Source organism: Rattus rattus, chromosome 17 (genome assembly GCF_011064425.1).
Source record: "Rattus rattus isolate New Zealand chromosome 17, Rrattus_CSIRO_v1, whole genome shotgun sequence".
Taxonomy (NCBI): Eukaryota; Metazoa; Chordata; class Mammalia; order Rodentia; family Muridae; genus Rattus; species Rattus rattus.
Window position 1 is genome coordinate 25,420,465 of NC_046170.1, and position 25,406 is coordinate 25,445,870.

At 53.7% G+C, this 25,406-nt stretch overlaps 5 protein-coding genes across 10 annotated transcripts; 3 read left to right on the forward strand and 2 right to left on the reverse strand.

Moving 5' to 3' along the window:
• The first annotated feature begins 159 nt into the window (after positions 1 to 159).
• Carmil2 (capping protein regulator and myosin 1 linker 2) lies at positions 160 to 12,294 on the forward strand. Its single transcript, XM_032887369.1, has 39 exons — positions 160 to 214; positions 469 to 560; positions 654 to 704; positions 1,366 to 1,428; positions 1,549 to 1,673; positions 1,777 to 1,868; positions 2,049 to 2,119; positions 2,234 to 2,307; positions 2,446 to 2,521; positions 2,600 to 2,688; positions 2,772 to 2,866; positions 2,940 to 3,026; positions 3,105 to 3,217; positions 3,312 to 3,389; positions 3,511 to 3,587; positions 3,681 to 3,785; positions 3,963 to 4,032; positions 4,150 to 4,231; positions 4,341 to 4,437; positions 4,520 to 4,577; positions 4,708 to 4,880; positions 5,033 to 5,195; positions 5,276 to 5,374; positions 6,551 to 6,679; positions 6,765 to 6,878; positions 7,051 to 7,211; positions 7,286 to 7,373; positions 7,492 to 7,632; positions 7,757 to 7,820; positions 8,239 to 8,474; positions 9,252 to 9,352; positions 9,435 to 9,795; positions 9,879 to 10,001; positions 10,907 to 10,943; positions 11,097 to 11,168; positions 11,286 to 11,507; positions 11,620 to 11,700; positions 11,967 to 12,044; positions 12,130 to 12,294. The coding sequence occupies exons 1-39, from the start codon at positions 175 to 177 to the stop codon at positions 12,240 to 12,242; spliced, it is 4,191 nt and encodes a 1,396-aa protein (XP_032743260.1). The 5' UTR covers positions 160 to 174; the 3' UTR covers positions 12,243 to 12,294.
• Positions 12,239 to 15,021, reverse strand: Acd (ACD shelterin complex subunit and telomerase recruitment factor). The gene is made up of 11 exons (XM_032887370.1): positions 14,831 to 15,021; positions 14,614 to 14,750; positions 14,360 to 14,453; positions 14,197 to 14,273; positions 13,917 to 13,961; positions 13,774 to 13,808; positions 13,485 to 13,636; positions 13,309 to 13,405; positions 12,704 to 13,062; positions 12,491 to 12,582; positions 12,239 to 12,410 (listed from the first exon to the last, which is right to left on the reverse strand). The coding sequence occupies exons 1-11, from the start codon at positions 14,927 to 14,929 to the stop codon at positions 12,344 to 12,346; spliced, it is 1,254 nt and encodes a 417-aa protein (XP_032743261.1). The 5' UTR covers positions 14,930 to 15,021; the 3' UTR covers positions 12,239 to 12,343.
• Positions 15,022 to 15,587: 566 nt separating this feature from the next.
• Pard6a (par-6 family cell polarity regulator alpha) lies at positions 15,588 to 17,428 on the forward strand. 3 transcript variants are annotated; one of them, XM_032887364.1, is made up of 3 exons: positions 15,588 to 15,748; positions 16,125 to 16,347; positions 16,558 to 17,428. In XM_032887364.1, the coding sequence occupies exons 1-3, from the start codon at positions 15,686 to 15,688 to the stop codon at positions 17,310 to 17,312; spliced, it is 1,041 nt and encodes a 346-aa protein (XP_032743255.1). In that variant the 5' UTR covers positions 15,588 to 15,685; the 3' UTR covers positions 17,313 to 17,428. The 3 variants fall into 3 exon arrangements, with proteins under 3 accessions (XP_032743255.1, XP_032743256.1, XP_032743257.1); XM_032887365.1 differs by having other exon boundaries at positions 16,561 to 17,428; XM_032887366.1 differs by lacking the exon at positions 15,588 to 15,748 and having other exon boundaries at positions 16,275 to 16,347; positions 16,605 to 17,428.
• A 173-nt stretch (positions 17,429 to 17,601) lies between these two features.
• Enkd1 (enkurin domain containing 1) lies at positions 17,602 to 21,980 on the reverse strand. 3 transcript variants are annotated; one of them, XM_032887361.1, is made up of 8 exons: positions 21,914 to 21,980; positions 21,574 to 21,679; positions 21,299 to 21,493; positions 20,366 to 20,538; positions 18,554 to 18,679; positions 18,291 to 18,454; positions 18,056 to 18,192; positions 17,602 to 17,964 (listed from the first exon to the last, which is right to left on the reverse strand). In XM_032887361.1, exons 2-8 carry the CDS (start codon positions 21,656 to 21,658, stop codon positions 17,804 to 17,806), a joined length of 1,041 nt encoding a protein of 346 aa, XP_032743252.1. In that variant the 5' UTR covers positions 21,659 to 21,679; positions 21,914 to 21,980; the 3' UTR covers positions 17,602 to 17,803. The 3 variants fall into 3 exon arrangements, with proteins under 3 accessions (XP_032743252.1, XP_032743253.1, XP_032743254.1); XM_032887362.1 differs by having other exon boundaries at positions 21,837 to 21,976; XM_032887363.1 differs by having other exon boundaries at positions 21,928 to 21,969.
• A 61-nt stretch (positions 21,981 to 22,041) lies between these two features.
• C17H16orf86 (chromosome 17 C16orf86 homolog) lies at positions 22,042 to 23,953 on the forward strand. Of its 2 annotated transcripts, none has more exons than XM_032887367.1 (4): positions 22,042 to 22,267; positions 22,506 to 22,723; positions 23,120 to 23,301; positions 23,376 to 23,953. In XM_032887367.1, exons 1-4 carry the CDS (start codon positions 22,184 to 22,186, stop codon positions 23,810 to 23,812), a joined length of 921 nt encoding a protein of 306 aa, XP_032743258.1. In that variant the 5' UTR covers positions 22,042 to 22,183; the 3' UTR covers positions 23,813 to 23,953. The 2 variants fall into 2 exon arrangements, with proteins under 2 accessions (XP_032743258.1, XP_032743259.1); XM_032887368.1 differs by having other exon boundaries at positions 22,184 to 22,267; positions 23,403 to 23,812.
• Positions 23,954 to 25,406: the final 1,453 nt, after the last annotated feature.

The window sequence follows — 25,406 nt, forward strand, 5'->3', positions numbered from 1 at the left end:
CAACGAAGCCGGGGCGGGGAGGGGCCGGGCCGGGGGCGGCCTGGCAGGAAGCAGCGCGTACCTTCCGCTGCAGGAGGAGCAGGTGGCTGCAGTGCTGCCTGGGCCCCTGGCTTCCTGTGTACGCTCCTGCCGGCTGCTTTTTCCCGCCAGAGCTCATTGGGCCGTCTCGGCCCTATGGCTCACACCCCAGATGGCATATCCTGTGAACTGCGAGGTAAGCCCTACTTGGCCTTTCCTGGGAGCCCACCTGGCCGTGAAGAGCCTGACTCCAAACTAGACCTCTCAGCGCCTTAGGGAATTTGACCAGAGGGTTTGTTCTGGAGGGAGGGCCAGTGCCTAAAAGTCCGCCTCATTTTTTCCTAGCTGATCTACAGATGAATACCTGGGCACTCAGCCTAGCACAGACCTTGGGCACAGAGTGGCCCTAGTAGAGGGACCAAAGTCACCCAGTAGATTGTCTTTCCACAGGCGAGATTACCAAGTTCCTGTGGCCCAAGGAGGCGGAGCTGCTGTTGAAAACCTGGCTTCCCCAGGAGGGTGCTGAGCAAAGTCACATCCTGGTACGGTAGCCAGGAGTGAAGTTCAGGACAGTGGCCAGACCCAGCATGAAGAAACTTGATTTCCCTAGAATATTAGTCTTTTGTTTCCCGTAGGCACTGCTTCGATGGAGGGCATATTTGCTGCACACTTGCCTTCCCCTGAGGGTGAGTCTCAGGCCTAGCCAACTCTTTCCCCTTCAGCGAGGAACCACATTTGCAGAGCTGTCCTTTTTGCCTGTGCTGGCTTTTACTTTCCAACATCATTGAGCTCCCAGCAGCAAACAGGAGGGAAGTCTGGGCCGTTCTAGCTCTGGATGCCACAAAATCATGGGGTGTAAAGAGAGGACCTGGGTTCAATTCTCAGCAACACCAGGAGGCTCACAAGTGGTTGAAACTATAGTTCTAGGACATCCACTGCTCTCTTCGGGCATCTCTGGGAACCAGGCACATAAGTGGTACACAAACATGCCAGCAAGACACCCAACAGTACAATTTTTAAAATGTAAGGACAAGCTAGGAGGTAGTGGCGCACGACTTTAGTCCTGGCACTAGGGAGACAGAGGTAGGCGGATCTCTGAGTTCGAGGCCAACCTGGTCTACAGAGTGAGTTCCAGGAGAGCCAGGTCTACACAGAGAAACCCTGTCTCAGGAAAGAAAGAAAGGAAGGAAGAAAAGGAGAAAGAAAGGGAGAGAGAGAGAGAAAAAAAAGGAAGGGGAAGAAAGAAAGAAAGAAAGGAAGGAAGGAAGAAAGAAAGAAAATAAGAGCAAAAAGCCTAGGCTCCAGAGAGTGGCATCGGTTAGTCCGAGTTATTGGTGTGCTTTTCAGGTGGACTGCACATTCAGCTACCTGGAGGTCCAGGCCATGGCTCTGCAGGAGACACCTCCTCGGGTAAGAAAGCTGGACCCCCAACTTGAACATACATGCTGCTTGACCATTTATCTCTACACACAGAACTCTGAACGGACACCAGCTTCCATACAGGGATCCAAAAAGCTTCTCCTTCCCCAGGTCACCTTTGAACTGGAGTCCCTGCCTAAACTGGTCCTGGAGTTTCCCGGGGTGGCCGCCCTAGAACAGCTAGCTCAGCATGTGGCTGCTGCCATCAAAAAGGTCTTCCCTCGCTCAACCCTTGGGTGAGGCCTAGAAAATCCAAGGGGTGGGGTGGGGCATCAGTGAAAGCTTTTCATCCTTCAAGGGCTAGAAGTCCCTTGCCTCTTCCCCTTATCCCCTGCCTAGGAAGCTATTCCGGAAGCCCACGCCCTCATCGCTGTTGGCTCGACTGGAGAAAAGCCATCCCTTAGAGTCCACAGTACCCAGCAGTCCTTGTGGTGAGGGCCAAATCAGAGCACAGTTTGACTCCATACAACCCTAGTTCCTTGGCATTGGGGACTCCCCAAAGTGAACAGGGACACTTTTATCACTGCCACCATCTAGTATGGGGCTGATCTTCCTCTGTCTCTGACTCTGTGTCTGTCTTTCCCTCCATCATACCTCTGACACCTCCCTAGGTGGCTTCTTGGAGACATATGAAGCTCTCTGTGACTACAATGGCTTCCCATTCCGAGAGGAGATTCAGTGGGTGAGAGTCGGGCCCTTTTGGGGAGCTCTGGAGATATTTGACACCCCTGTGTATGCTAAGCCCCTCTACCTTTTGTGGCCCCAAGCTAGCTGTGAATATTTTCTTCACATCTAGGATGTGGACACTATCTACCATCGCCAGGGCTGCCGCCATTTCTGCCTTGGAGATTTCAGCCACCTTGGCAGCCGGTATGAGGCCTGCCAGGATTGGGAGGAGAGGACTCCAGCACCCATGTTCCTAGATTCCAGCCTCTCTGTAGAGAGGATGCTGGCTGGGTCCTGTGTTTGGAAGGCCCTGAGTCCTGCATTTTCTCTTCCCCACACTAGAGACCTGGCCTTGAGTGTAGCTGCCTTATCTTATAACCTGTGGTTCCGGAGACTCTCCTGCATGGACATGAAGCTGGTGAGGATACACAGCAGGGAGTGCCAAGGGTGTGAGGGTCAGAGTTCATCCCGATGAGTCATGACCCTCTGCTCCCAGAGCCTGGAGGTCTCAGAACAGATCCTGCACATGACGAGTCAGTCTTCCTATTTGGAGGAGCTGGTACTGGAGACCTGCGGCCTGAGAGGGTGAGAGGCCTGAGCTGGACTTGGGAACTAGTGGTCTGTGGAGAGACTGGGAATCATTCTTACATTGGGGTCTTGATCCTCAGAGACTTCGTTAGGCGATTAGCCCAGGCACTGGCAGGACATTTTAATTCTGGACTTCGGGAGCTCAGCCTGTCTGGGAACTTGCTGGATGATAGAGGTATGGCAAAATTTGGGAGACCCAAGGCAGATGAGCAGGAGGGGTGAGGTTTACGGAGCTGCTCTGTCCACAGGTATGGCCACACTCAGCAGACACCTAGAGCATTGTCCAGGGGCCTTGAGGAGGCTCTGCCTAGCACAGACGGGGTTGACACCTCGAGGTGAGTGGGACTGAGGAGGGTTGGGAGGGCCAAGATGAAGGCGTCTGATACTTAGCCGCTCCTTCCACCCACCTCCAGGAATGAGAGCGCTAGGAAGGGCACTGGCAACGAATGCCACCTTTGACTCTACCCTGACCCACCTGGATCTTTCTGGGAACCCTGGGGCACTGGGAGCCTCACAGGATGGTGGGGTGAGTAGCAGTTTTTAAAGTCAGAACCTGGGATGCCCAGTCAGTGGGACGCCAGATCCTTAGGCAACCTCTGACTCCCTTTTTCCCTCCAAAGGGCCTGTATACTTTCCTGAGTCGTCCTAATGTTCTGGCCTATTTGAATCTAGCAGGCACCGACACTGCTCTAGGCATGGTAAGAGTGTGGTCACATGGGGGATGTTTGGTAGGGCTTGGCTGTGCCAGAGTGGGCTAGGAAAGAGAGCAGGGCATGGTAGAGAAAGCCAGAGGTTATCACTAACACCGTCTTCCCTCAGCTCTTCATGGCGTTATCTGGTGGCTGCTGCGCCAACCTCACCCATCTCGAAGCTTCGAGGAATATCTTCTCTCGCACGTAAGGGGCAGCAGGCAGGCTCGGAAGGAAGAGGCTTGGGGGAATCAGCTCCCTGAGCATAAACCCCACTTCTGCTCTCCACCCCTACCGCAGGAAGTCCCAAGCGGTGCCAGATGCACTGCAGCGCTTCCTTGGTGGTGCCAGGATGCTGCGGCATCTAGGCCTGGCTGGCTGCAAGCTGCCACCCGAAGCGCTCAGGTCAGTGTTGCTACCCTCGGGCACATCCCCACGTGCAGTCACAACCTTGACCCCCACTGCCTCACTCCTCTATTCCACCCGTAATCTTTTATAACCCCAACCTGCCTGGTGCTTATTCGTTCGCACCCTGAGTCCTGTTTTCCCAGATCTTGTCACCTGTATGTTACCCTCTCCCAGGGCCCTTCTAGATGGTCTTGCGCTCAACACTCAGATTCATGACCTGCACCTAGATCTCAGCGCATGTGAGGTGGGCACCCAATCCTGGTTGTGAGCTGAGAGCGCATCCACATTATCAAGAGTGGGGCAGGGAGGCCTTCCCTACCCAGACCTAAATATCCTGAGTGCACCCTACCTCTACCTCCAGCTGCGCTCCGTGGGTGCCCAGGTGATACAAGACTTAGTTTGTGATGTGGGCGCCTTGAGTTCCTTGGATCTGTCGGATAATGGTGAGGCCACCAGGGAACCCATACATGTTCCTATTTTTTGTACCTGATCCCCAGGGTGGGGACCCTGCCCTGGCAGCAGCGCCTTGTGCATCACTCTGGTTACTCCTAGGCTTTGGCTCCGACATGGTGACCCTGGTGCTGGCCATCGGGAGGAGCCGTTCTCTGAAACATGTGGCCCTTGGAAGGAACTTCAATGTTCGCTGCAAGTGAGCCCCAAGCCTATCTCCGTTCCTCTTAGCTAGGACTTTATCACTCACATGGTTCCCTAACAGTGTCCCCTTTCCACAGGGAGACACTGGATGACGTCCTGCACCGGATAGTCCAGCTCATGCAGGATGATGACTGTGTGAGTTCGTAGAGCCCTGCAGGTCCTCAAGCAATTAAGTGTCTTGAAATGCCTCTTACTTTTGTTCCTTCGAACACTCTTTGCTGAATTTGACCCTGTTTACCCATTAGTGCCTTTCTTTTAACCCTAGCCTTTGCAGTCTCTATCCGTGGCTGAGTCGCGCTTGAAGCAGGGTGCCAGCGTCCTGATTCGGGCTCTGGGCACCAATCCTAAACTGTCAGTGCTGGATATCAGTGGCAATGCCATAGGAGATGCTGGCGCCAAGATGCTAGCCAAGGCTCTACGAGTCAACACCAGGCTACGGTGGGCATGGCCTGGGACCAACAGGAGAGGAAAAGAGGTCTATATTAGAAGGGTGTATGGGTCTAAGGTATACGTGCTGGTGAGGCAGATGAATGAATAAGGCCAGAGGGTTGGGTGGGGTTCTGCCCTAACTGAAGCCTGGTGGGGCTCAGGTCTGTGGTCTGGGATCGAAACAACACATCTGCTCTGGGCCTGCTGGATGTGGCGGAAGCCCTGGAACAGAACCACAGCCTGAAGTCCATGCCGCTGCCACTGAATGACGTAACACAGGCACATCGCAGCCGGCCAGAACTGACAGCCCGAGCAGTTCATCAGGTGGGGGTCCCCTCTTCTCTCAGCCCTTTTGTATGTGGTGACTCTACCTCCTGGCATTTCTCACCATCTCTTGACTGCAGATCCAAGCCTGTCTCTGGAGGAACAACCGGGCAGACTCTACTTCTGACCGAAAGCCCTGCCTTCAGCCCTTGGGTCTGATTTCAGACCACTCAGAGCAGGTCAGTGTCAACCCTTCCCCTAATCTTGAGAACCTGGGTACCTGAGTCTGAGAGTCTGACTTTCCTGGGTGAAAGTGTCTGAGTTCTGTGTCCCAAACAATATCCTTTCTTTGGTCACCATTCTTGAAATAGCTTCCTGTGCAGGTAGCCTCTTCATCTGACTTCCCATTTAAGGGCTATTCCCCTCTCTCCACTGCTGTATGGTTGGTTTCAGCAGTCCCTCTCTAGCTTTAATTTCCCTCCACTTTTATATATTGTTTTTTTATATTGTTCTTACTTCTGCATGCCCAAGCCTCAGTTTTTTTGTTTGGTTTTGCTTTCTTGAGACAGGGTTTCTCTGTGTGGCCTGGGATGTCCTTGAGCTCAGAGAGATCTGTGTGCTTTTGCCTTCCAAATGCTGGGATTAAAGGTGCACACACGCCATCACTAGCTGGTTCCAAGCCTCGATTCGTATCGAAGCTCTGAAGCCCAGTTACCCAGTTACCTCAATCCAGACATCCTGAGGGGTGGGCTTTATGTACTCCACACCTTCAAATGATTTTTTTAAAATACTTTAAAATACTTTATTGTGTGTGTGTGTGTGTGTGTGTGTGTACATGTGTACACGCACCCACATGCCCATACGCCCGGGTACATGTGGAATCAGAGGAAAACAAGTGAAAGCCAGTTCTCCCTCCCCTCAGTGTGGGCCCTAGGGTCCCCTGAGCTCATGAGGCTCAGGGACAAGTTACCCATGATTCATCTCACAGGCTCTCAAGTGATCTTACTATCTTATAAAAACCCATTCTCTTTCATGGAGCCCAGTTTCTTTGGTGCCTATATCACTAAATGCCGTTTCCAGCTCCCTGCTGGCCATACTGGAGCCTTCAGCCCTCCTTGGTCTGCCTCTGGACCATCTCTCAAACATACAGTCCTTACTACAGACCAGCCATGCTTTGCTTCCTCAGTCTCTCTCTCTTACACACACACACACACACACACACACACACACACACACACACACACACACACCTATCCTCTGACAGCTTTTAAATCAGAGTGACCGAAGTATCCCACCTTGAGCAGGTAGGGTTTCTCTCACAGTTTGTCTTCCTGTAGGAAACCGTGGAAGAGAGATAGGCGAGACTGGGGAGACTGATGAGAGACAAAGGTAGGACTAACACGTGACTCCCGCAGGAGGTGAATGAGCTATGCCAGTCAGTACAGGAGCACGTGGAGCTGCTGGGCTGTGGGGCTGGGCCCCAGGGTGAGGTTGCTGTGCACCAGGCTGAGGACGCCATCCAGAATGCCAACTTCTCTCTCAGTGTAAGCACTCCCTCTCCTGCTACGCGGACCTTTCTGCTCCCAATCACGTGCCAACTTGAAACTCCTTTTGTTCCTTGGCTCCCAGATCCTTCCCATTCTATATGAGGCTGGGAGCTCTCCAAGCCACCACTGGCAGCTGCAACAGAAGCTGGAGGGCCTCTTGGGTCAGGTGGGCGAGATCTGCCGCCAGGACATCCAGGTAAGGTACTAGTCCTGCCCAGCCTCATCACCATATGTAGATTTGACCCTCATTCCACAGGCTTGTCTGTGATATGACCTTAGTCAGCAGTGGTTTAATCGGAACCCACACTTGCAAGCCAAAGGGGCTGGTCTCTAGCCATGCTGTTAACCATTTTATAACCTTTGCCCAGGACTTCACTCAGACCACACTGGATACCACAAGGAGCCTCTGCCCACAGATGTTGCAGAGACCTGGCTGGAGGAAGCAGCTGGAGGGAGTTCTGGTGGGCTCCGGGGGCCTCCCAGAACTGCTTCCAGAACATCTGCTACAAGATGCTTTAACTAGGCTGAGGTAAGAAAGCACGACTGGGCTGGGCAAAGCTGGACAGAGATAGCACACTAATCCTCACTGCCTCCTGCCTTCAGGGACATGCGCCTGTCAATCACAGGGACCCTAGCAGAGAACATTGTGGCTCAGGCCCTTGCAGGTCTTCATGCAGCCCGAGATCGACTGGTGAGGGGATATCTTGTTTAACACTCACAGAGAACCCTGTAATGACTTCTGGGGTCATAAGATAGCTACTTTAAGGTTACCTTAGATCTGCCTATCTTTGGATGGCCTGGTATTACAGGTGGAGAGTCTAGCTCAGCAGGCACCAGTGACGGTGGTCCCTGCTGTACCACCACTGTGTGGAGATGAGCTCACCCTCCTTGAGCCTGGGGGAGTGGAAGAGTTTTTCTTTCCCACGGAGGAGGAAGAGGAGAGAGAAAAGGTAAGTGAATTCCAAGCCTAGAACCCCGGCTCTTCCCTTCTTGTTCTTGGATGTGGAAGGTGAGTAGCAGTTCTGGGTCATACCCCAACCCAACACTAGACTGAAGCTGTACCCATCCCACCAGGATGATGGTTCCTCATGGAAATGGCTTGAGCCCAGTAATTGCTTCCTGGTCCCGTCCCTTCATGGTAAGTCAGGCCCTGGAAGGAAGAGGACGGAAGTGGACTGAAGCTTTGTTAAATCTGGACACTCATTCAGCCCTGTCCCGGGTGCACCCTAACCCTTACCGGAGTCAAGCCTGAAAGGAAACCGGAGTCAGCTGTTCTCAGAACCCTGTGGGACCTGAACAGAATAAGACTATGATATCTTTTTCCCTATCTCCTCCGCCCTTTTCCCAACCCCAGGATGCGCATGCTTGGCGGCTGCACAGAGTCGCGCGCACTCGGGGCCGCGCTCAGCACCGCGGACAGCGGCGACTGGGGGAGGGGCGGGCGGCGTAGCCGGGGCCCCTCCCCGCGCCCTGGGCGGGTCCCTGCCGCCCGCCCTAGCGCCTCCGCCACCTCCCTGGGTTCGACGCTCTGTTCTCTTCTGGTGCTTTTGCCTCAGGTGCTGCTGAGGAAGCAGAACGGGACCCCGAGCTGGCAGCTCCGGGGGAAGATGCGGAGCCGCAGGCTGGGCCGTCTGCACGCGGCTCTCCAAGCCCCGCCGCCCCAGGGCCACCCGCCGGCCCTCTGCCTCGCATGGACCTGCCACCCGCCGGGCAACCCCTACGCCATCCGACCCGAGCCCGACCGAGGCCACGTCGCCAGCACCACCACCGCCCGCCGCCGGGGGGCCCCCAGGTAAGTGCTTCCCTTCCCCCTCGCCCCTCTTGAGGGTCATGGTTAGACCATTCACTCTTCACTTGGCGATAGAAGACAGGAAGATGGGTCGTGGAGGCCCAAGGCCACCAGACGCGCCCTATCATCTTCCTGGGCACCCTCAGCCTCAGGCCATGGTCATAATGGGCCATGGTGTGCGGCTTTCCTGTGAGGAGCTCCTAGATGGTGGACTCCCTCCTCGAAGTGGTCTGCTCTATGGGTGAACGTGCGAGCGGTGTCCGCCTTGCCCTCCCTCTCATAAGGTTACTGAAAAACACTGGGCAGCTGGGCCGCGGGACACTCTTGCGTCTGCTGTGTATCAGCGGGTGGATGTATGTGTGGGTTGGGTACTGGCAAGGGTAGTGGGCACTGGCAGAAGGAGAGGAGGAGCTGGCCTGAGGCCCCCTGAGGGTCTGACGCAGCAGCGGCGCCACTGAGCCGGGATGAGAGGCCGGGTGGTGTGGTGTGGTGTGGAGGTGGAGGGTTAGGGTACTGCAGGGAACTGTTGGGAGTAGAAGGGGTGGCATATTGGAATGTGTGACCCGTAGGTGTTTGCTTAGTGACAGCCAGGTAGTTCAGAGTATAGCATCCTCTGGACTGGGCGGGTGCTCGGTGACAGCAGTGGAGAATGAAATCCAGCGTGTTACAGATCGTCCCCAGTTCTGGGACGTTCTTAGGCCAGGCCATTGGGAAGGAAGGGGCCTACCGGGGAGAATCACAGTTCTTAGTCCTGACTTCTAACCTCCCAATGTCTCCCAGGTGTCCCCAGCCCTACTTCAAGAAGGGAATGGGCTCACTGCTCGTGTGGATGAGGGTGTGGAGGAATTCTTCTCCAAAAGGCTGATCCAGCAGGATCGCCTGTGAGTGAGGGTCAGTTGGCTGGGGGCAGAAGAGGGTGGGACACCCTTGAGTTTCTCCTCTCACTGACGGTTGTTCCTACAGCTGGGCCCCTGAGGAGGATCCAGCCACTGAGGGTGGTACCACTCCTGTTCCCCGTACACTTCGAAAGAAGCTGGGTACCCTCTTTGCCTTTAAGAAACCTCGTTCAACAAGGGGTCCACGACCTGACCTAGAGACCAGCCCTGGAGCAGCAGCTCGTGCCAGAAAGACCACACTTGGGGATCTGCTTCGACCACCAGCCCGTCCAGGCCGTGGTGAGGAGCCTGGAGGGGCAGAAGGCGGCACCAGTAGCCCTGACGCGGCTCGCAGAAATCGGCCTCGTTACACTCGGGAAAGCAAGGCCTACTCCATGATACTGCTGCCTGCTGAGGAGGAAGCGGCAGTGGGTGCCAGACCTGATAAGGTAAGGCCTGATGCTGGGGCTGAGGGCTCTTTGGGAACAGAGAGCAGTAGGCTTTCTCTCCACTTAGGCATCTCTGTCCTCAGAGGCGGCCTCTGGAACGGGGAGACACAGAACTGGCCCCATCTTTTGAGCAGCGGGTACAAGTGGTGCTGCAGAGGATCGGCGTAAGCCGGGGCAGTGGGGGTGCTGAAAGCAAGAGGAAGCAAGTGAGTTGGAGGGGGTGAACTGCGGGGGCAGGTGGCATGTGGTAATCTGTGGGTGACATATGTGACCAAGAAGGGAGAAACACATGGCACAAATAGATCTAATTATCAGTTACATGCTCTTACCCTTCAAGTCATTGGATTTAACTTTCTGCCTTCTTCTGACCTAGTTCAGGTCACGGATATGTACCTCCTAGGGTGTAGGGAACTCCTTTCTCTTAAGGAGAAATTAACAGAAATTTGACCTTGTTTTATCTATACCAGAAAGTTCTCCAGGAACTTCCTTTTTATCCAGATTCCCAATCCTGCTGCAAGATCTCACAGAACCCTTGGTACTGGCCACCTTAGACCTCTGTTTTCCTTTGGAGCCTCGTGTGGCCTTTGGTTTATATTCTGTCTCTGTCTGTATGGGCTCCTTTTCAGCCTTCCCTGATTGATTCCCTTCCATGGTCATCTGGATAACATTATTATAATCAGTCTTTATTAGGAACTACACCGCTGGGTACCATCCATTTAAACAGCTTTTCAGGAAAAACGTATGCAGTGAGACCTGGCCTGAATTTAGTGACATTAAAGTGTGGGAAGTCATAGAACTAAGAAATCACATTATCTGCTGGATGTGGTGGCAATCTCAGCATTCAGAAAGCTGGGGCAGGAGATAGCAAGAAAGAGTCATCTGAGCTATAAACAACAAAACTATCTCCCAAACAAACAAACCTACCTGTCATGACTAACATGTGTGTTAACTACCTGGCATCCCAGACTGTAAGGTCAGAGGAAAGGGATTGGCTTTGCCATGTTCTGGCCAGCCTATGGTATCCATTCTGTAGCTGGGTTTTAAGAACACAAAGAAATAAGGCCAGAGTAAGGGCACCAGGGCTGCTGTCTGACTGATTTGTTTCCTACAGAGCAAGGATGGTGAGATCAAGAAAGCAGGCTCTGATGGTGAGTAGAACCCTGGGACAAGGAGATGTATGTTGGGGGACAAGGTGGCCTCAGAGTTAATCCCTAAGGTACTTGCTCCTCTGCAGGAGAGGACAGGCTTCTTTCCCTCCACCACTAAGGTCTGACACCTAAGCCTCTAATCCTTCCCTGCAGGTGACATTATGGACAGTTCCACAGAGACCCCTCCCATCTCAATCAAGTCCCGCACCCACTCTGTATCTGCTGGTGAGTGAGGGCCGCTGTATATGGTAAAGGAGGTGCACAGGATAGGAGGGGATCAGACACTGCTCAGAACCATTCCACAGTCAGGCTTGATGTTAGCTGACACATTTCTTTACCCAGATCCCTCATGTAGACCTGGGCCAGGGGGCCAGGGGCCTGAGTCTGCCACCTGGAAGGCACTGGGGCAGCAGCTGAATGCAGAGCTCAGAGGCCGTGGTTGGGGCCAACAGGATGGTCCAGGGCCCCCCTCTCCATGTCCCAGCCCAAGTCCCCGAAGAACCAGCCCTGCCCCAGACATCCTGAGTCTCCCAGAGGACCCCTGCTTGGGCCCTAGGAATGAAGGTAGGTAGGCACCCCACACCTAGGCTGGGAACCTGACTCCTCTGGGAACACTGAAGGTGGGAGTGTGGGGGCAGAGTATGGTGACATACTCTGATATCTTGGCCTCCTCTAGATGGCCAGCTGAGGCCGAGGCCTCTCTCGGCAGGCCGGCGAGCAGTGTCTGTGCATGAGGACCAGCTCCAGGCCCCTGCGGGTGAGGGAGACACCTCTGTCTGTGCTTGAGTGCAGAAGGGAAAGGGTGGGCTCCTGGACTTCGGTCTTGGTTCTGGTCCTTGGACAGGGCCACCATTGCTCTGAGTGCTGGAGCAATCAGGAAGCCCCTCCGGAAGGCTGACCTCTGCTAGGGTGGGAGAACACCAGCTGGGGAATCTATGGGAGTAGCATGTGCATGTTTTTGCGTGCACTGAAGGTAGACAGAAGGGTTGGGGACAACCAGTAAGATTTTCTGTATCCTTTTAGAACGGCCCCTTCGGCTGCAGCGCTCCCCTGTCCTCAAGCGTAGGCCGAAGCTCGAGGCACCCCCACCCCCAAACTTAGGTAAGAGTGGGCAAGGGCCTGTCGGGAAAATGACAAGACTGTCCAGCACGAGCCTAGAATTTTCTCTCTCCGTCCCCCTTCACAGGCTCCGGCCTTGGAACCAAGCCTCTTCCTCCATACCCCACAGAACCCTCCAGTCCTGAGCAGAGCCCTCCCTCCCCAGCCACAGACCAAAGAGGCGGCGGCCCCAACCCTTGATCCTCTCTTCTCCTGCCGCATGAAATTATTTTATTAAAAAACTTGAATGAAACAGAGCGTGGAATACTGTTTGTCCTTAGGCCCATGGGTACACATCTTCTTCATACCTGTGTTAACTCAGACTCCATCACTATGTTCAAGGCCCAAGCTACAAGCTGAGGAGAGAGCCTGGAAAGAAACCATACCCAGAGGTCAGGGTTACCTAAGCCTGGTGCCCAACACAGGGCAGGGTCACTCTAAACACTCACCTGGCAGTTTGGACCTGGGTATGGAGGGAGGCAGAGGGTGTCCCATATTTATACTGGAATGCAGAAGTATCACGATGCCTCTCTGGGGGTTCCTGGAAGGGGTGAAGTATCTAGAGAGTCCAGTCAGGACCCCTTGTCATACAAGCCTACCCTTCCCTCTCCAAGCTCTGCCCAAGGCCCTCCCATAGTTTCCCTTCCAGTTACAGTGCTCACCCAGACAGAGTGGGGCTCCTGGGCCCCGGTTCTTGGGAGAAGCTGCCGTTTTTTGATGGGCCACTGGAGCTCCCTGAACTCTAGCTTATGAAACTGGGTTCTGGTCTCACAGGCCTGGTATGAAGTAGGGGCATGTCGAAGGGGTGAGAGACTGGGGCTGCAGGTCAAGAGTGGGGAGCCGGGTGTAGAACTGCAGGGTGGAGAACTGGGGGCCTGAGCTCTTGGGGACGTTGAGCAAACAGCTGATGGAAGCTGGGAGTTGTCCTTCTGCCCGGGGTCTGGTGTGGGCAAGGCTGACAGAAGGCTAACACTGGCACCGCTCTCCTCCTGTGGCATGAGGCTGAGTGAAGCAGGGTTTTCTGAGGAAAAGGAGACTGAGTGTGAGCACAGACATCTCAGCTCAGGACAGTGGAGTGCCTGTGAGCATCACACCGCCTTCTACACAGTCCAGTAGTCACCCAGAGTACTGAGTACTTATGACCTGGACCAGAGGAAGTGGCTTGAAGGACAAAGATGGATTTCCCTGGAGTTCTGGAGAGAATCGTCAGTGTTGTGGTGGGCTCTGGGCTCCAAACATTCCCCTTTTTGCCCCACCCAGTTCTTACCCTGTGCCTTCTGACTTGAGTCTATAGAACTCAGAATTTGTTCCTCCTTCTCAGAGATGTGCAGTAGTAAACTAGGCACGGTGAACACAGCTTCTTCCTATGGGACATGAGAGCTCAGCAGGGCAGCTGCCTAACCCTCTCCCTCTGACACCTCCTAAGAAAAGCACAGCACTGACCGTGGCCTGGGAGCAAGAGGTAGCCCAGTGCGTGAGGGGTCTTGCTGTGAAGGGACCTTGTAGCACTAGGCAGCTCTCAGCTAGACGCACTAGTGCTCCCCGATGATCCTGGTCTTCCTTCACCTCATCCAGAAGCTGAGACAGGGTTAAGCCTGGGGCCAGCATTTTGGCCGAAGAGTTCAAGTTGAAACAGGAAGTAAGGGTAAGTAAGAGATTACAGAGACTTACTGAAGAACGGTGCGGAGATAACCAGAGGGACTTAGGGTTACCAGAATACCCCTACCAGTACCTGCACTGGAAGAAGCAGACTCAGAAAGGTGGTCCCTAGAGAAACAGTGAATACTTCTCAGGAACAACCCCGATGCCAATCTACCCAGCTCTGCCATCCCTGACCGTACCTCACACAGCCTCGGGGCGCAACCCCAAACTCACTCAAGGCATTTATTGAGCTTTTTCTGCACATCTGAATCCTGATTGCTGAGAGAAAGAGGAGGGTGGTGGGTGATCAGTGTGATTGACACTCATCCCTCTCACCTAAAGACCTTCGAGGCCCAAGGCACTCGAAGAGGCAGAAGGTGGAAGCTTCATTTAACTGTTGTGTTTTGGGGAAAGGAATTTGGAGAGACTTAAACTGAAGCCCTCAGGACTTCAGCCATGTGATGCCTATAGTCTGCCACTGAGCTACATCCCTTCCCTTGGAGGGATCACTTACCAACCAGTCACCTGTACCCGGGGCTGTTCCGTGGGCAGCAGGTTAAAGCGATCCACCTGGAGGTAGAACTCCGCAGGCTGGAGGAATTGGGGAGTGGTGTCTCAGAAGTTGTGACAAAGCTAGGTACAGTAACCAACTCGTCCAAGTGAGCCTTACTACTCACCGCATAGTCCTGAGCCACCTGAATGCGGAGCCCGCACGCCTGCAGCAGCAGGAGCCGGCCCTCGGTCCCACGGAATCCGAACTCCTTCTCCTCCCTGTGGTGAGCATTGCCCTCACTACCAGAGCACAGGCAAGTACCCCAAACGCCCGGGGAAAGAGCGTCCCCACCTCTCCAGCATCCGCCCACCTCAGGTTCCCATAACGTACTACCCTGCTAGGCTCCCACCTTCCGCAGACGAGAAGCACCTCTCTTACCAGTCAGAGGTGTCGATGGCATTACGCGTCACCACGCATCGGACACTATGAGTTCCATCTGACACAAGTAACACGGCCCCGGTGTCAGGTGTGTCAGGGGCGGAAGATGGGCCCGGAGTCTCCGAGTCCTGGAGTACCTAATTCAACATTAGGGCCTAGTGTTAATTCAGTACCTCAGTCTCCTCCGGTGTCTCTGGGATCTGAGTGGTCTGCTCACCTTGAGCAGATGACCGGCTTGTGGACTTGACAGTGTTTCTGAGCCCAGGATCAGCTCTCGAATCCAGGGACGCAGGACCAGCCTCCCTGAATTCGACATTAGCACGACGGCACCCTAGGACACCCCCATGAAGGGGATACCCGCGAGCACCGCCGTTCTGTCTCTGGCGGGAGAGGAAGCACGTGACCGCTAGGCGGATCCTAAGTTTGAGACTCCGCCCATTCGCGGTTCTGCGCCTGCGCAAGCACTTTTCTCTGTAAAGTGTCTAGCCTTTGGACGGCTAACCTCGCTGCTGGCTCATGACAGCTTATTCTTACTGTACCATCTCTCTGAACCTGTGAGCTGTTCCACAGTACTACTCTAGAACCGGAAAAGAAAAGTCAAGGACTACCCTGGATGGGAGCGATCTAGGTTAGGAGGCTGCAGCCGAGAATGGGGCTTGAAGCCATTTCGGTTCTGTGTGAGACCTCCAGAGTTTTCCTAAAATGTTGATTTAGTTTCCTCTACAAAATGCGGGGTCCTGTAAGGCCAATGGAAATGACAGCATAGACAACTTAATAAATGTTAATTCCCTCATTCTGCCCTCGGATTGGTCGAGTCCTTTTTGGGACGCTCGAACCATAGCGTAATGACGTAAGAACAGAGGAAGCCCTCTCTACCTCCGTCTCCGTTTCCTAGGAAACGTAGACTCCGCGTTTCTTGGTGTCGCGTCCCCCTTGACGTCATGGTTTGGGTGGGAGGGCGGGGCGAGTGCTACCGCCAGGGGCGGGGCGGCTCGGGCCAGCGGGCCAGGCTGTGCACCTGCGCCTCGGCGGGCTGCTGTGGGGCACTGTCCCCCGCCCGGCAGGCCCTGCAATGGCCAGGCCGCAGAGGACTCCGGCGCGCAGTCCGGATAGCATCGTCGAGGTGAAGAGCAAAGTAAGGGCTTCTCTGGTCTCGGCTCTGGCCACTGCGCTAGGCACTCCCAATTGCCTTTCTCTCCCTTACTAGCTCCTTGGGTCTCCATCACCTCTTTCTGTCCTCCATCCTCCACTTCCTATTCTGCTTTTCTGTCTGTCTCCCCTCATTGCATCCTCCTTCCCACTACGGACCTCCAGTGTCCCACTGTGGCCTGGGTATGTGGAGAGCAAGAGAAGACCTTGGACAGTGTCCCTTGTGCTGGAGCTGAGGTTTAAGCTTAAGGCTGCAGCTGTTGCAGCAGTTCTTTCCCTCACCTGACAGCCTCAGTCCTGTGGTGAGAAAGGGGCTTGGGCTCTGTCCTGACACTCCTCTCCCCTTTCCCTCCCGCCTCCAGTTTGACGCCGAGTTCCGACGCTTTGCATTACCCCGCACTTCAGTGAGAGGCTTTCAGGAGTTCTCGCGGTTGCTGTGTGTGGTACACCAGATCCCTGGCCTGGATGTGCTGCTTGGCTATACGGATGCTCACGGTGACTTGCTGCCCCTCACCAACGATGACAGTTTGCACCGGGCCTTGGCCAGCGGGCCCCCACCTCTGCGCCTGTTGGTCCAGAAACGGGGTGAGGATGGGGTACAGTGGGCAGTTGCCTAGGGGTAGGGTGACAGGGCAGGTGTATTAGGGTAGACCATACCCAGGGCTCCCAGACTTTACATTCTGCAGCCTCTGCCCTTGGTCTGACCTCCAAGGAGCAGGAAAACAGTGGCATTGTCCATAGCATGGGCCCAAATGGGAGAAGAGTCTCTAATCTTAGTACCCCCTTCTCCTGCAGCAGAAGGTGACTCCAGTGGCCTGGCTTTTGCCTCCAACTCTCTACAGAGGCGCAAGAAAGGGCTCCTGCTACGACCAGTGGCACCTCTGCGCACCAGGCCACCCTTGTTAATCAGCTTGCCCCAAGATTTCCGCCAGGTGTCTTCAGTTATAGACGTGGACCTACTACCTGAGACCCATCGACGTGTGAGACTGCACAAACATGGCTCAGACCGTCCCCTGGGCTTCTACATTCGAGATGGCATGAGTGTTCGTGTGGCTCCTCAGGGTCTGGAGCGGGTGCCAGGGATCTTCATCTCCCGCCTGGTCCGTGGGGGCCTGGCTGAGAGCACAGGGCTGCTGGCGGTCAGTGATGAGATCCTCGAGGTCAATGGCATTGAGGTGGCTGGAAAGACCTTGGACCAAGTGACAGACATGATGGTTGCCAACAGCCATAACCTCATTGTCACTGTCAAGCCTGCCAACCAGCGTAATAATGTGGTACGAGGGGCATCTGGGCGTCTGACAGGGCCTTCTTCTGTAGGGCCTGGGCCTACTGATCCTGACAGTGATGATGACAACAGTGACCCGGTCATTGAAAATCGCCACCCTCCCTGTTCTAATGGGCTGTCTCAGGGGCCCCTGTGCTGGGACCTGCAACCTGGCTGCCTACTTCCTAGTGCTGGCAGCTCTCTGCCCTCCTTGGATAGCAGAGAGCAAGCCAATTCTGGCTGGGGGAATGGCATGCGAGGTGATGTTAGTGGATTCAGCCTCTGACAGGCAAAGGTGCAGCCTTTGTCACTGCTGCCCGGACTTTCCAGTTGGGGAGGGAGATTAGCTTGCTCACAGAGCCCGCTCAACCTGGTGAACATTAAAGGTTTTCTACAAATGTAGACATGGTCCTTTTGTGTTCCAGCCCCAACCTCTTCTGACCCTGTAAGTCAGCCTTCTTCCCTGGGCACAAGACAGGAAGGATAATAAGAGCATGGGAGAGACCTTCCTTTGACGATGCAGCAGGAGGCCCACTGGGCTTGGCATTTTTAAGACAGGTCCTATGGAACACAGCCACTGTGTACAAACGGTTTAATTTTGACAGAGAAGTTGGGAGGCTGGTGGCTCTTCTGCAGCCACTGGTAACTACTAAGTGCTTTCGATTCTGCCCACCCCAATGCTTTGGAGCTATGACGGGGCTTGAGTCTGCCCTTTGCAGCCATGAGCTGATCCTATATGGATCTCCCTGTTAATCTACCCACAAAGCGGGGGAGGGGCTAGGTATCCATCTTCACAAAGACTTTGGGTCGGGAAAAGATCTTGATAGCCTCTTCTATTTGCACCAACTTCCGGTCCAGTTCTGCACGGTGACCTTGAGCTCTCAGAGAGTCTGCCCCAGCAGGTAACAGCACTAGCTCACGAAGCAGCTTGCTCTGGCCTACAAGGGGGCATGGGAAGTGTGAGTGTTGGGTAGGCATGCATGGTTCTCCCGGGAGCTCCCTTTCAGCCACCCTTGCCCATGTACTCACTCTGAAGCAGATTGTTCAGTGTCTCTAGCCGCTGATTCTCAGGCATGAGCGTGTGGCCAGGAGGCATGGAAGGGTCTGGCTGGCTACGCTTTCGAGCTTCAGCTTCCTTCCGCCACAGGTCCCTGCGTTCCAACAAGCTGTGGATGCACAGGCCCAGGTTGATGACACCAAGGCAGACTGGTTCTCGCCCTCCACAGGATTCCCTCACTGCACTCAGCCCACAAGACCTACTTACTAATGGGGAACATGGCCTTTCTGGGTGGCGTTGTAGTGCTCCTGGGCTTGCCGCTGCTGTTCCAGAACCTGTGCAAGGACCTGCAGGGAGCGGGAATGGCGCCGGGGGGCTCTCTTGGCAGCTCTGGCATTGTGACTAATGAAGTCCACACCTAAGCCTGGTCCCTGCAGACACAGCAAGCACGGTGGAGACTGTATCTCTGTACCTACCCTGCCCCCAGGACTCCTGGAAGATGGCCTTTAAATCCTCATAGATCCTCTCACCTTAGCTTTGGAGCCTGGCAGGGTGAGCTGAGGACTGGAGGCACGGGACGGTGGGAGCCCAGGGCCACAGCGGGAGTGTGCCCGCAGAAATTGGGCAGGTTCTGTCACAGAGGCAGGGCCAAGCTCCTGGAAGGTAGGGTACAGCAGAAGAATCAGGGAGTCTGAAGTCAGGGTCCTAAACCACAAGACCATTCCCCTTTCTGTCCCTCCTTCCTCTGAGAACTTTTCTATGCTCATCTCTGTGGGCCTCCTCCTTGAAGGAACTTCTCAACAACATTTAAATATGCTTATTTCTCACAGTCTTAAAAAATGACTACTTTGCCCTCTCCCTTTGGCCCCATTTAACTAGCATCCTTCCCTCCCTCTAGCTCTAGTACCCCACATTACTGAGGGCTACCTCCAAGCCCTCAAGACCAAAGGATGCTGCTCTCTTAGCCCCATTGTCCTCAATTTAATTGTCAATAACCTTCTGGTTTCACCAATGAGACCCAGAGCTTTGTATCCATCTGCTTCCTGGACACAGTCCCACCCCCTGGCAGTGCCACAGATGCTTCAGCCTAAATCCAATCTCAGGTGACCTTGTCTTTTCTCTCAATCCTGAGTCTCTTTCAGGGTCCCTGGATAGAGAAATAGTAACTACCTCCAAGACCTAACCGCTGCCTCTGTCCTCAGGGGAAAAAAAATGTTACAAGAAATAGTGGTGCATGCCTACAGTCCCAGGACTCAGGAGGCTGACGTAGAAGAAGTAACTGTTTGGGGCCAGGCTAGGTTACAGAGAGAATTCAAGGGCAGCCTAAGGCTAAACAGCAAGCTCCCAACTCAGAGAGAAATCATCTGGGAGTGGTGGTCCAAACCCGTTTTGTCCACATCTGGGAGGCTAAGACAGGAAGGAGAATTATGCCAGTTCAAGGCCAGCCTGGGCTACAGGAGTTTGAAGTTAGACTAGGCTACACAGTGAGACCCTGTCTAGAAACAAAGTAGCAGTGGAAGTGGTGGTGGTGGGGGTATGATAGCACCCAACAGTTAAGAACACTGGATGTTCTACCCGGGAATGTGGCTTCCATTCCCAGTATCATGTGGCAATTCACAGCTCTCTGTAACTCCAGTTCCGGGAGATCCACACCCTCTTCTAGTCTCTGTGGTGCACAGACATACATGCAGGCACCCAGACACATAATTTTGGTCTTTTTTAACCTCAAAAAAGTAATTAACTAAAAGAAAAAGAAGAGAGAAAGCAGCGTGGTAGCGCACACTTTTGATCCTGGCACTTGGGAGGTGAACGAAGGAGCATCAGAAAGTCAAAGAACTTGAGGTCAGCCTGGGCTACGTGAAACATAGAGATAGAGACAGAGAAACTGAGAATGAATTAGTAGGAAGGTTGAGGGTATAATTTTATGAGTACCCAGTGTGCGTGTGCCCCAGGATCCAATCTCCAATATCACATGTTGGTAAGTAACTTAGGTAGTTCTTTCAGATATGTATTTAACTGGCTTTCTGTTCTAACCTTCTGCTTTCCCCCTACAAATAGAATTATATCTCTATGCCCATTGCCCCTACTCCCTGAGCCCAGAACTTTTACCTACCTGTGGGGTTTCATCTCTGGGGAACCTTCTCTTCCTCTAGCCTAATCCTCACTTGCCCTGATGCCATCAGCTCCTCAGAGAAGGTCCACCAGATGTCTTAGTCTTTGTGAACACACCACACACACACACACACACACACACACACACACACACACACACACACCGTAAGTTAGATTAGATATAACTGCCTTGGCCAAGATGGATATGTCCGCCTGCTTGAGACAGATACCTTCATCCTGGCCTTGACTCGAGACTGTACACTGTCATACTTGGGTGAGCGCCACAGTGCCTTCAGGGGCTTGGGCTGGCCCTGCTCCCGGCTGCGTTCCTGGTCTTGGAATCGCCTCTGAATCTCTTTGATCCGCCTCAAGTTTTCCTTCTCATGGTCTTTTGGATCCTTCCCTGGAGGAGGGGAGGAATGTTGCTAGGAACAGCCCTACGAATGGCTGTGCAACTCAGACTAGATCTCATACAGATTCACACCCTCCCCCTGGGAGATGTCCAGTATATGAGAAGCCCTGGGTTCAATCTCCAATATCACACACAAAGTTCTTAAATACAACCAAGACCTCTACATGGAAGTTGGATGCCATACACACAGCAACATTAGCAGCTTATTCCCTTACACAGAAATTGTGATTATCTTCTACATTTTATGATATCACCAAGTATATTATACATATGTCCTGTCTTGTTTATTGCCTCCAACTGTGACTCCCATACTTCTTTCCCCAAAATTTATTTTTTAATTCACATTATATCCCAATTGTAACCCCCACCCCAGTCCTGCCCCTGTCATATCCGGCTCCCTATTACCCCCTTCCCTTCTCTTCAGTGAAGGGGAAGCCCCTCTTGGGTGTCACCCTACCCTGGGACAACTCCCATACTTTTTAACCCTGTTTTCCTAACAACCATAGGGCTTGGCACAAAGTAGGCATTAAGGGAACTGTTCTATCAAGGTGTGAAAGCTTGAAGCTGGAGCTTTCTGCATAAGGATGAACTCTGATCCTGCAAGAAGTATTTTGCCCTTCTTTTAGGCTAGAGAAATTAAGACCCAGAAAAACACATTAACTGAATGGGTTCAAGGCGGTTAAGAAGCACCCTATTTTAATCTTTGCTTTTGACCTATGAATGCCTCAATACCCCGTCTGCAAGGACTTACTCTTAGGAGAGACCCCTGAACCAAGGGAGATGCCCCCCAGTTGCAGCAGCACGTCCCCCACACCTCGCTGGCCACGCTCTAGGATCTCTCGGGCTCCAGGCCTGATGCGAGGGCCACGAGGAGGGCTGGAGTCCAGGTCGCGACCTGAAGTCAGCAGGTCCAGCTTCAACGCGTTTCCTTCCAGGCGTCCTTGGGCTGAAGAGCAAGACGCGGTGGAAAGCCGTGCTCAGAGGTGGGGCGGGGTACTCGCCCCGCCGCGGCACCCCGCAACTCACCCGAGGCCGGCCGCCGGTAGTAGTCCGGGCAGAGAGTAGGGTCTGGGGGGATGGGTCCAGAGATGCGGGACGGGCCCTCGCACATGATCCTACCGTAGCCCTGCAACTGTGCATCAGGACCTGTTGCGCTGTGCAACTGCCCCCTCTAATCCCTGTCGGGTGTTTCCACCCTCCACCCGAGCTCTGCAGCCCCGCGGTACCCCCCATCACTGACTACCCCCCCACCCCTCGACTACCGCTCGTTTCCTAAGCTCAGCCCGTACCACCTCCCCGCGACTAGCACACGGCCCTGAGGGGTTCGCGGCCCCTCCCCCTGCAAAGCCCCAGCGTGGACTCTCACTGCAGCAGTTTTACCGCCAACTGTAGCAAGCCGGTAGGAGTTGCTGTTGCTTGGCAACAAATGGCTTCCTGAGGTCAGGGGTCAAATGACTAAGGCGAAATGCCTTCTGGGGTTTGTAGTTCCAGATGAGGAGAGAGTCTAAGTCTCGGGTCTCAACAGGATCCTTACCTCTCAACCTGTCTCCCCTACCAACACTGAGCACCAGTCCAGCCCTGCTCTGGGCCTGCGGTCTTCTCTGAGCAACCGTCGAGGGATGCATTGATTCCTGCCATGGCCTCAGCAGGGGCCAAGAGGCAGCCAGAAGCCCAGAATGGGGCAGCAGTAGGGTTAGCCCAGGTTGCAGAGATCCCTGAGGTGACTTGGGCATTTCAAAACTCAGGAGGAGGAGGGGTAGGGCAGAAGAGCAGGACTCTAGGTGACCCAACCTTCTAACTGCCAGGCCAAGTCCTGCAGGTAGAGGGACCTAAGACTTCCTATTCTGTGGCCAATATGTAGTTAGGAGAGGCCCCCAAACCAAGGGAGATGCCCCAGTTGCAGCAGCTTTGGGCTTTGCCTGACCATGGGCTATCAGTTACCTATGTGTGTCTTCTAGTGTCCAGGAACAGAAGAGTGTCTGGTGCCAGCACACGAGACCTGCAGCACTCCAGGTGAAGACAGGTGTCCAGTAGGACACAGCTTAGAGCCAGAGCTCCAGGAGGAAGGAATAAACCTGGGAGAGGAAGGGCTCAATCCAGGGGTGGAAGCAGGAGAGGAGAGAGGACCCAAGCCTACATCATCCATCGTGAGGCCAGCTCATGGGCCCAAGAGAAAGTGAGAGGGCTTTCAAGGGGAAAGGCTGGGGAGGTGGGTCTTACACCTGGAGATTCCTAAATCCCGATTCCTTCAAGGCAAAGAACCTTGTTTTCTTCTAATGCCCTCACCCCCAGCTCCTGTTTCTCTAGAACAGTTGGGGCGGGGGTGTGGATTTGGGGCTTCTTAGTCTTGTAGGAGACTTAGCTACCATTGAACGCTGGGTCCCTGTTGGGTTTGGAATTTCACTAAGAAATGGACAGTTAACTAGCTCTAGTGTGGCTTGGTGGACAGGCAGGGGTAAGCCCTAGGCTCAAGACACAGGAACCAAAGACTGAAGCCTGCCTCTTTCAGGCCTCTTGTCCCAGGCTTGAGTACCCCAGCCCTCCCAGGGCAAAGCTACCATGCCCATCCTAGGGCAGAGGCCGAACTGCCACCAGGGCTGCTGCTACAGAAGGAGGAGCCAGAAGGCAGCCACAGTGAATCCTCGCTGTCATCTAAACAGCACAAAAAAGCCAAGAAACGCAAGAGTGTAGGGGCTCCTGTGCCCCCAGCTGTGGCCAGCGCATCTGCACCCACAGAGACCTTGGGGCTGGAGCGTGAGTGGCAATCCCTGGGCTTTCGTTTTTCCCTTTGTCTTCTGAGTCTGACGTGGCACAGCCTGGTGCTCCAGCCTTTGCTGTGCCTTGGGTTCTTGCAGGAAAAGCCCAGCGCCTGCGGCCACTGTACCAGTACATCAACTATTGCAACCCAGAGCTGAATCAGGCAGGGGATGGGGACAGGGAGCCGGAGGCTGAGCCTGAGTCGGAGTTAGCCCTGGCTCCTGAGGAGGCAGGTGTGGAGCAGCTGCAGCTGCAGACCTTGCTGCCCATGGCAGGTGAGCTGGGCTTAGGCCTTGCTTTGCCCTGCCCTAATCCATTAGCACCACTGACCCATAATCTTCCTCCTCTGGTAGAGGAGGTTGGAGAGGAGCCTGGGGGTTTGTCTAGTCTAAGGGTGAGTGGCAGCCTCAAGGCTGAGGTGGATAAGACAACCCAAGTGGATATTGACAAGATGTTGAGTGTCTGTGCTGCCCCTCTTGTGCCCCCGCTGTCCCCTCAGTACAAGTGACCCACTGAGAATGTCCCGGGTCTAGGCCTAAACTATGGCTTTAAGCCCGTATGCCTAAGCCATCAGATGGAAGAAGGGATTTAGTCTTTTGTCTATACTTGAGAATTTACACTCACTGAAAATAAACATTTACCCCCTTTGAGACTGATTCTTCAAATATGATGCCTGAATCAGGAAAGAGGTTGGGGAGAAGGGAGGAGGATGACTGATTATTTGGAACAGTGGGGACCTTGAACGACAGATTCCTGAGCACTACCCAGACTTGTGTCAGAGTGTATGTCTATTCACTCCAGACTGGGAGCCCACAGCAGAGCAAAGAACATACACCCCAAAGTCCAACTACAGGGAACAATGTTTCCTTTTTTAAAGATTTATTTGTGTATATGAGCACACTGCAGCTGTCTTCAGACACTCCAGAAGAGGGCATTGGATCCCATTGTAGATGGTTGTGAGCCACCATGTGGTTGCTGGGAACTGAACTCAGGACCTCTGGAAGAGCAGCCAGTGCTCTTAACTGCTGAGCCATCTCTCCAGCCCAAAACCAATGGTTTTTAATGGGATTACTTAAGGGAGCAGAAACAATGCCAAGATGGTTGTATCACCAAAGCTCGACATAGCACGAGTGACAGCTGACAAATATGGAAACCTGGAGCACATTGCATAGTCCGAAGGTAGCGCACCAGGTTGGAGAGTCCTTTCCAGGTATCTCAGTTGGTCTCAACCCCTTCCAGGCAGTTTGGATTCTGCTTTGTCCAGGCCTCTGGCCTGGATCTGACAATCTTCAGTGCAGCTCAGCTTCCTTCTGTCTGAAGGTTTGTTACTAACCAGGTGTGGTGTTGCAAATCTGTAGCAGATGAGCTAGGCTTAGGCCTTACTTTGCCCTTTCCGTTGGGAGGTAGAAACAGGTGTACAATGAGTTAAAGGCCAGCCTCGTTTGCATAGTAAATTTAAGGCCAGGGTGTACTCTATGAGGATTTATCTTTAAAAAACCAGGAAAAGGAGCCAGGCTTGGTGATGCACACCTTTAATCCTAGGATTCAGAGGCAGAAACAGGTGAATCTCTAGCTTTGAGGCTAATCTGCCTGGTCCCAGCAGCCAGGACTACACAGAAAAGCCCTTTCTTGAAAAGCTGGAAGAAAAAGGAGGGGGAATAGAGAGATGACTCTAGTTAAGACTACTTGCTAAGCTGGGCAGTGGTGGCACACTTCTTTAAACCCAGCACTCAGGTGACAGAAGCAGTTGGGTCTCTGTGAGTTAGTGGCCAGTCTGGTCTACAGAGCAAGTTCCAAGACAGACAAGACTACACAGAGAAATCCTCCCTCCCCACACCCTCTCAACAAACCAAACCGAACCAAACCAAACCATACAAACAAACCAAGAACATTAGCTGCTCCTTCAAAGGATCCAGGTTCAATTCCCAATGCCTCATTCTTGATTCCTGTCTTGGGTGATATCTAACGCCCACTTTCAGCCTCTTCCCGTACCAGGTACATACTGTAGTGCACAAACATGCAGGCAAAACACTCAAGTACATAAAGTATTTTTAAAACTGTTCTCTACTCATTGTCATAGAAGCCAGCCTATACTTTGCCCA

Coding starts and splice junctions, on each gene's coding strand:
- Carmil2 (XM_032887369.1), top strand. CDS start 175: ATGGCTCACACCCCAGATGGCATATCCTGTGAACTGCGAG. Junction 215..468: donor CATATCCTGTGAACTGCGAG/GTAAGCCCTACT, acceptor GTCTTTCCACAG/GCGAGATTACCAAGTTCCTG. Junction 4,881..5,032: donor CGAGTCAACACCAGGCTACG/GTGGGCATGGCC, acceptor GGTGGGGCTCAG/GTCTGTGGTCTGGGATCGAA.
- Acd (XM_032887370.1), bottom strand. CDS start 14,929: ATGTCGAATTCAGGGAGGCTGGTCCTGCGTCCCTGGATTCGAGAGCTG. Junction 14,751..14,830: donor AAGCCGGTCATCTGCTCAAG/GTGAGCAGACCA, acceptor ATGTTGAATTAG/GTACTCCAGGACTCGGAGAC. Junction 13,809..13,916: donor AAGCTCAATAAATGCCTTGA/GTGAGTTTGGGG, acceptor CTGTTTCTCTAG/GGACCACCTTTCTGAGTCTG.
- Pard6a (XM_032887364.1), top strand. CDS start 15,686: ATGGCCAGGCCGCAGAGGACTCCGGCGCGCAGTCCGGATAGCATCGTC. Junction 15,749..16,124: donor TCGTCGAGGTGAAGAGCAAA/GTAAGGGCTTCT, acceptor TCCCGCCTCCAG/TTTGACGCCGAGTTCCGACG. Junction 16,348..16,557: donor CCTGTTGGTCCAGAAACGGG/GTGAGGATGGGG, acceptor CTTCTCCTGCAG/CAGAAGGTGACTCCAGTGGC.
- Enkd1 (XM_032887361.1), bottom strand. CDS start 21,658: ATGTGCGAGGGCCCGTCCCGCATCTCTGGACCCATCCCCCCAGACCCT. Junction 18,455..18,553: donor TGCCAGGCTCCAAAGCTAAG/GTGAGAGGATCT, acceptor CTGTGTCTGCAG/GGACCAGGCTTAGGTGTGGA. Junction 17,965..18,055: donor ACTGAACAATCTGCTTCAGA/GTGAGTACATGG, acceptor GCCCCCTTGTAG/GCCAGAGCAAGCTGCTTCGT.
- C17H16orf86 (XM_032887367.1), top strand. CDS start 22,184: ATGGCCTCAGCAGGGGCCAAGAGGCAGCCAGAAGCCCAGAATGGGGCA. Junction 22,724..23,119: donor GCTCATGGGCCCAAGAGAAA/GTGAGAGGGCTT, acceptor TGCCCATCCTAG/GGCAGAGGCCGAACTGCCAC. Junction 23,302..23,375: donor AGAGACCTTGGGGCTGGAGC/GTGAGTGGCAAT, acceptor CTGGTGCTCCAG/CCTTTGCTGTGCCTTGGGTT.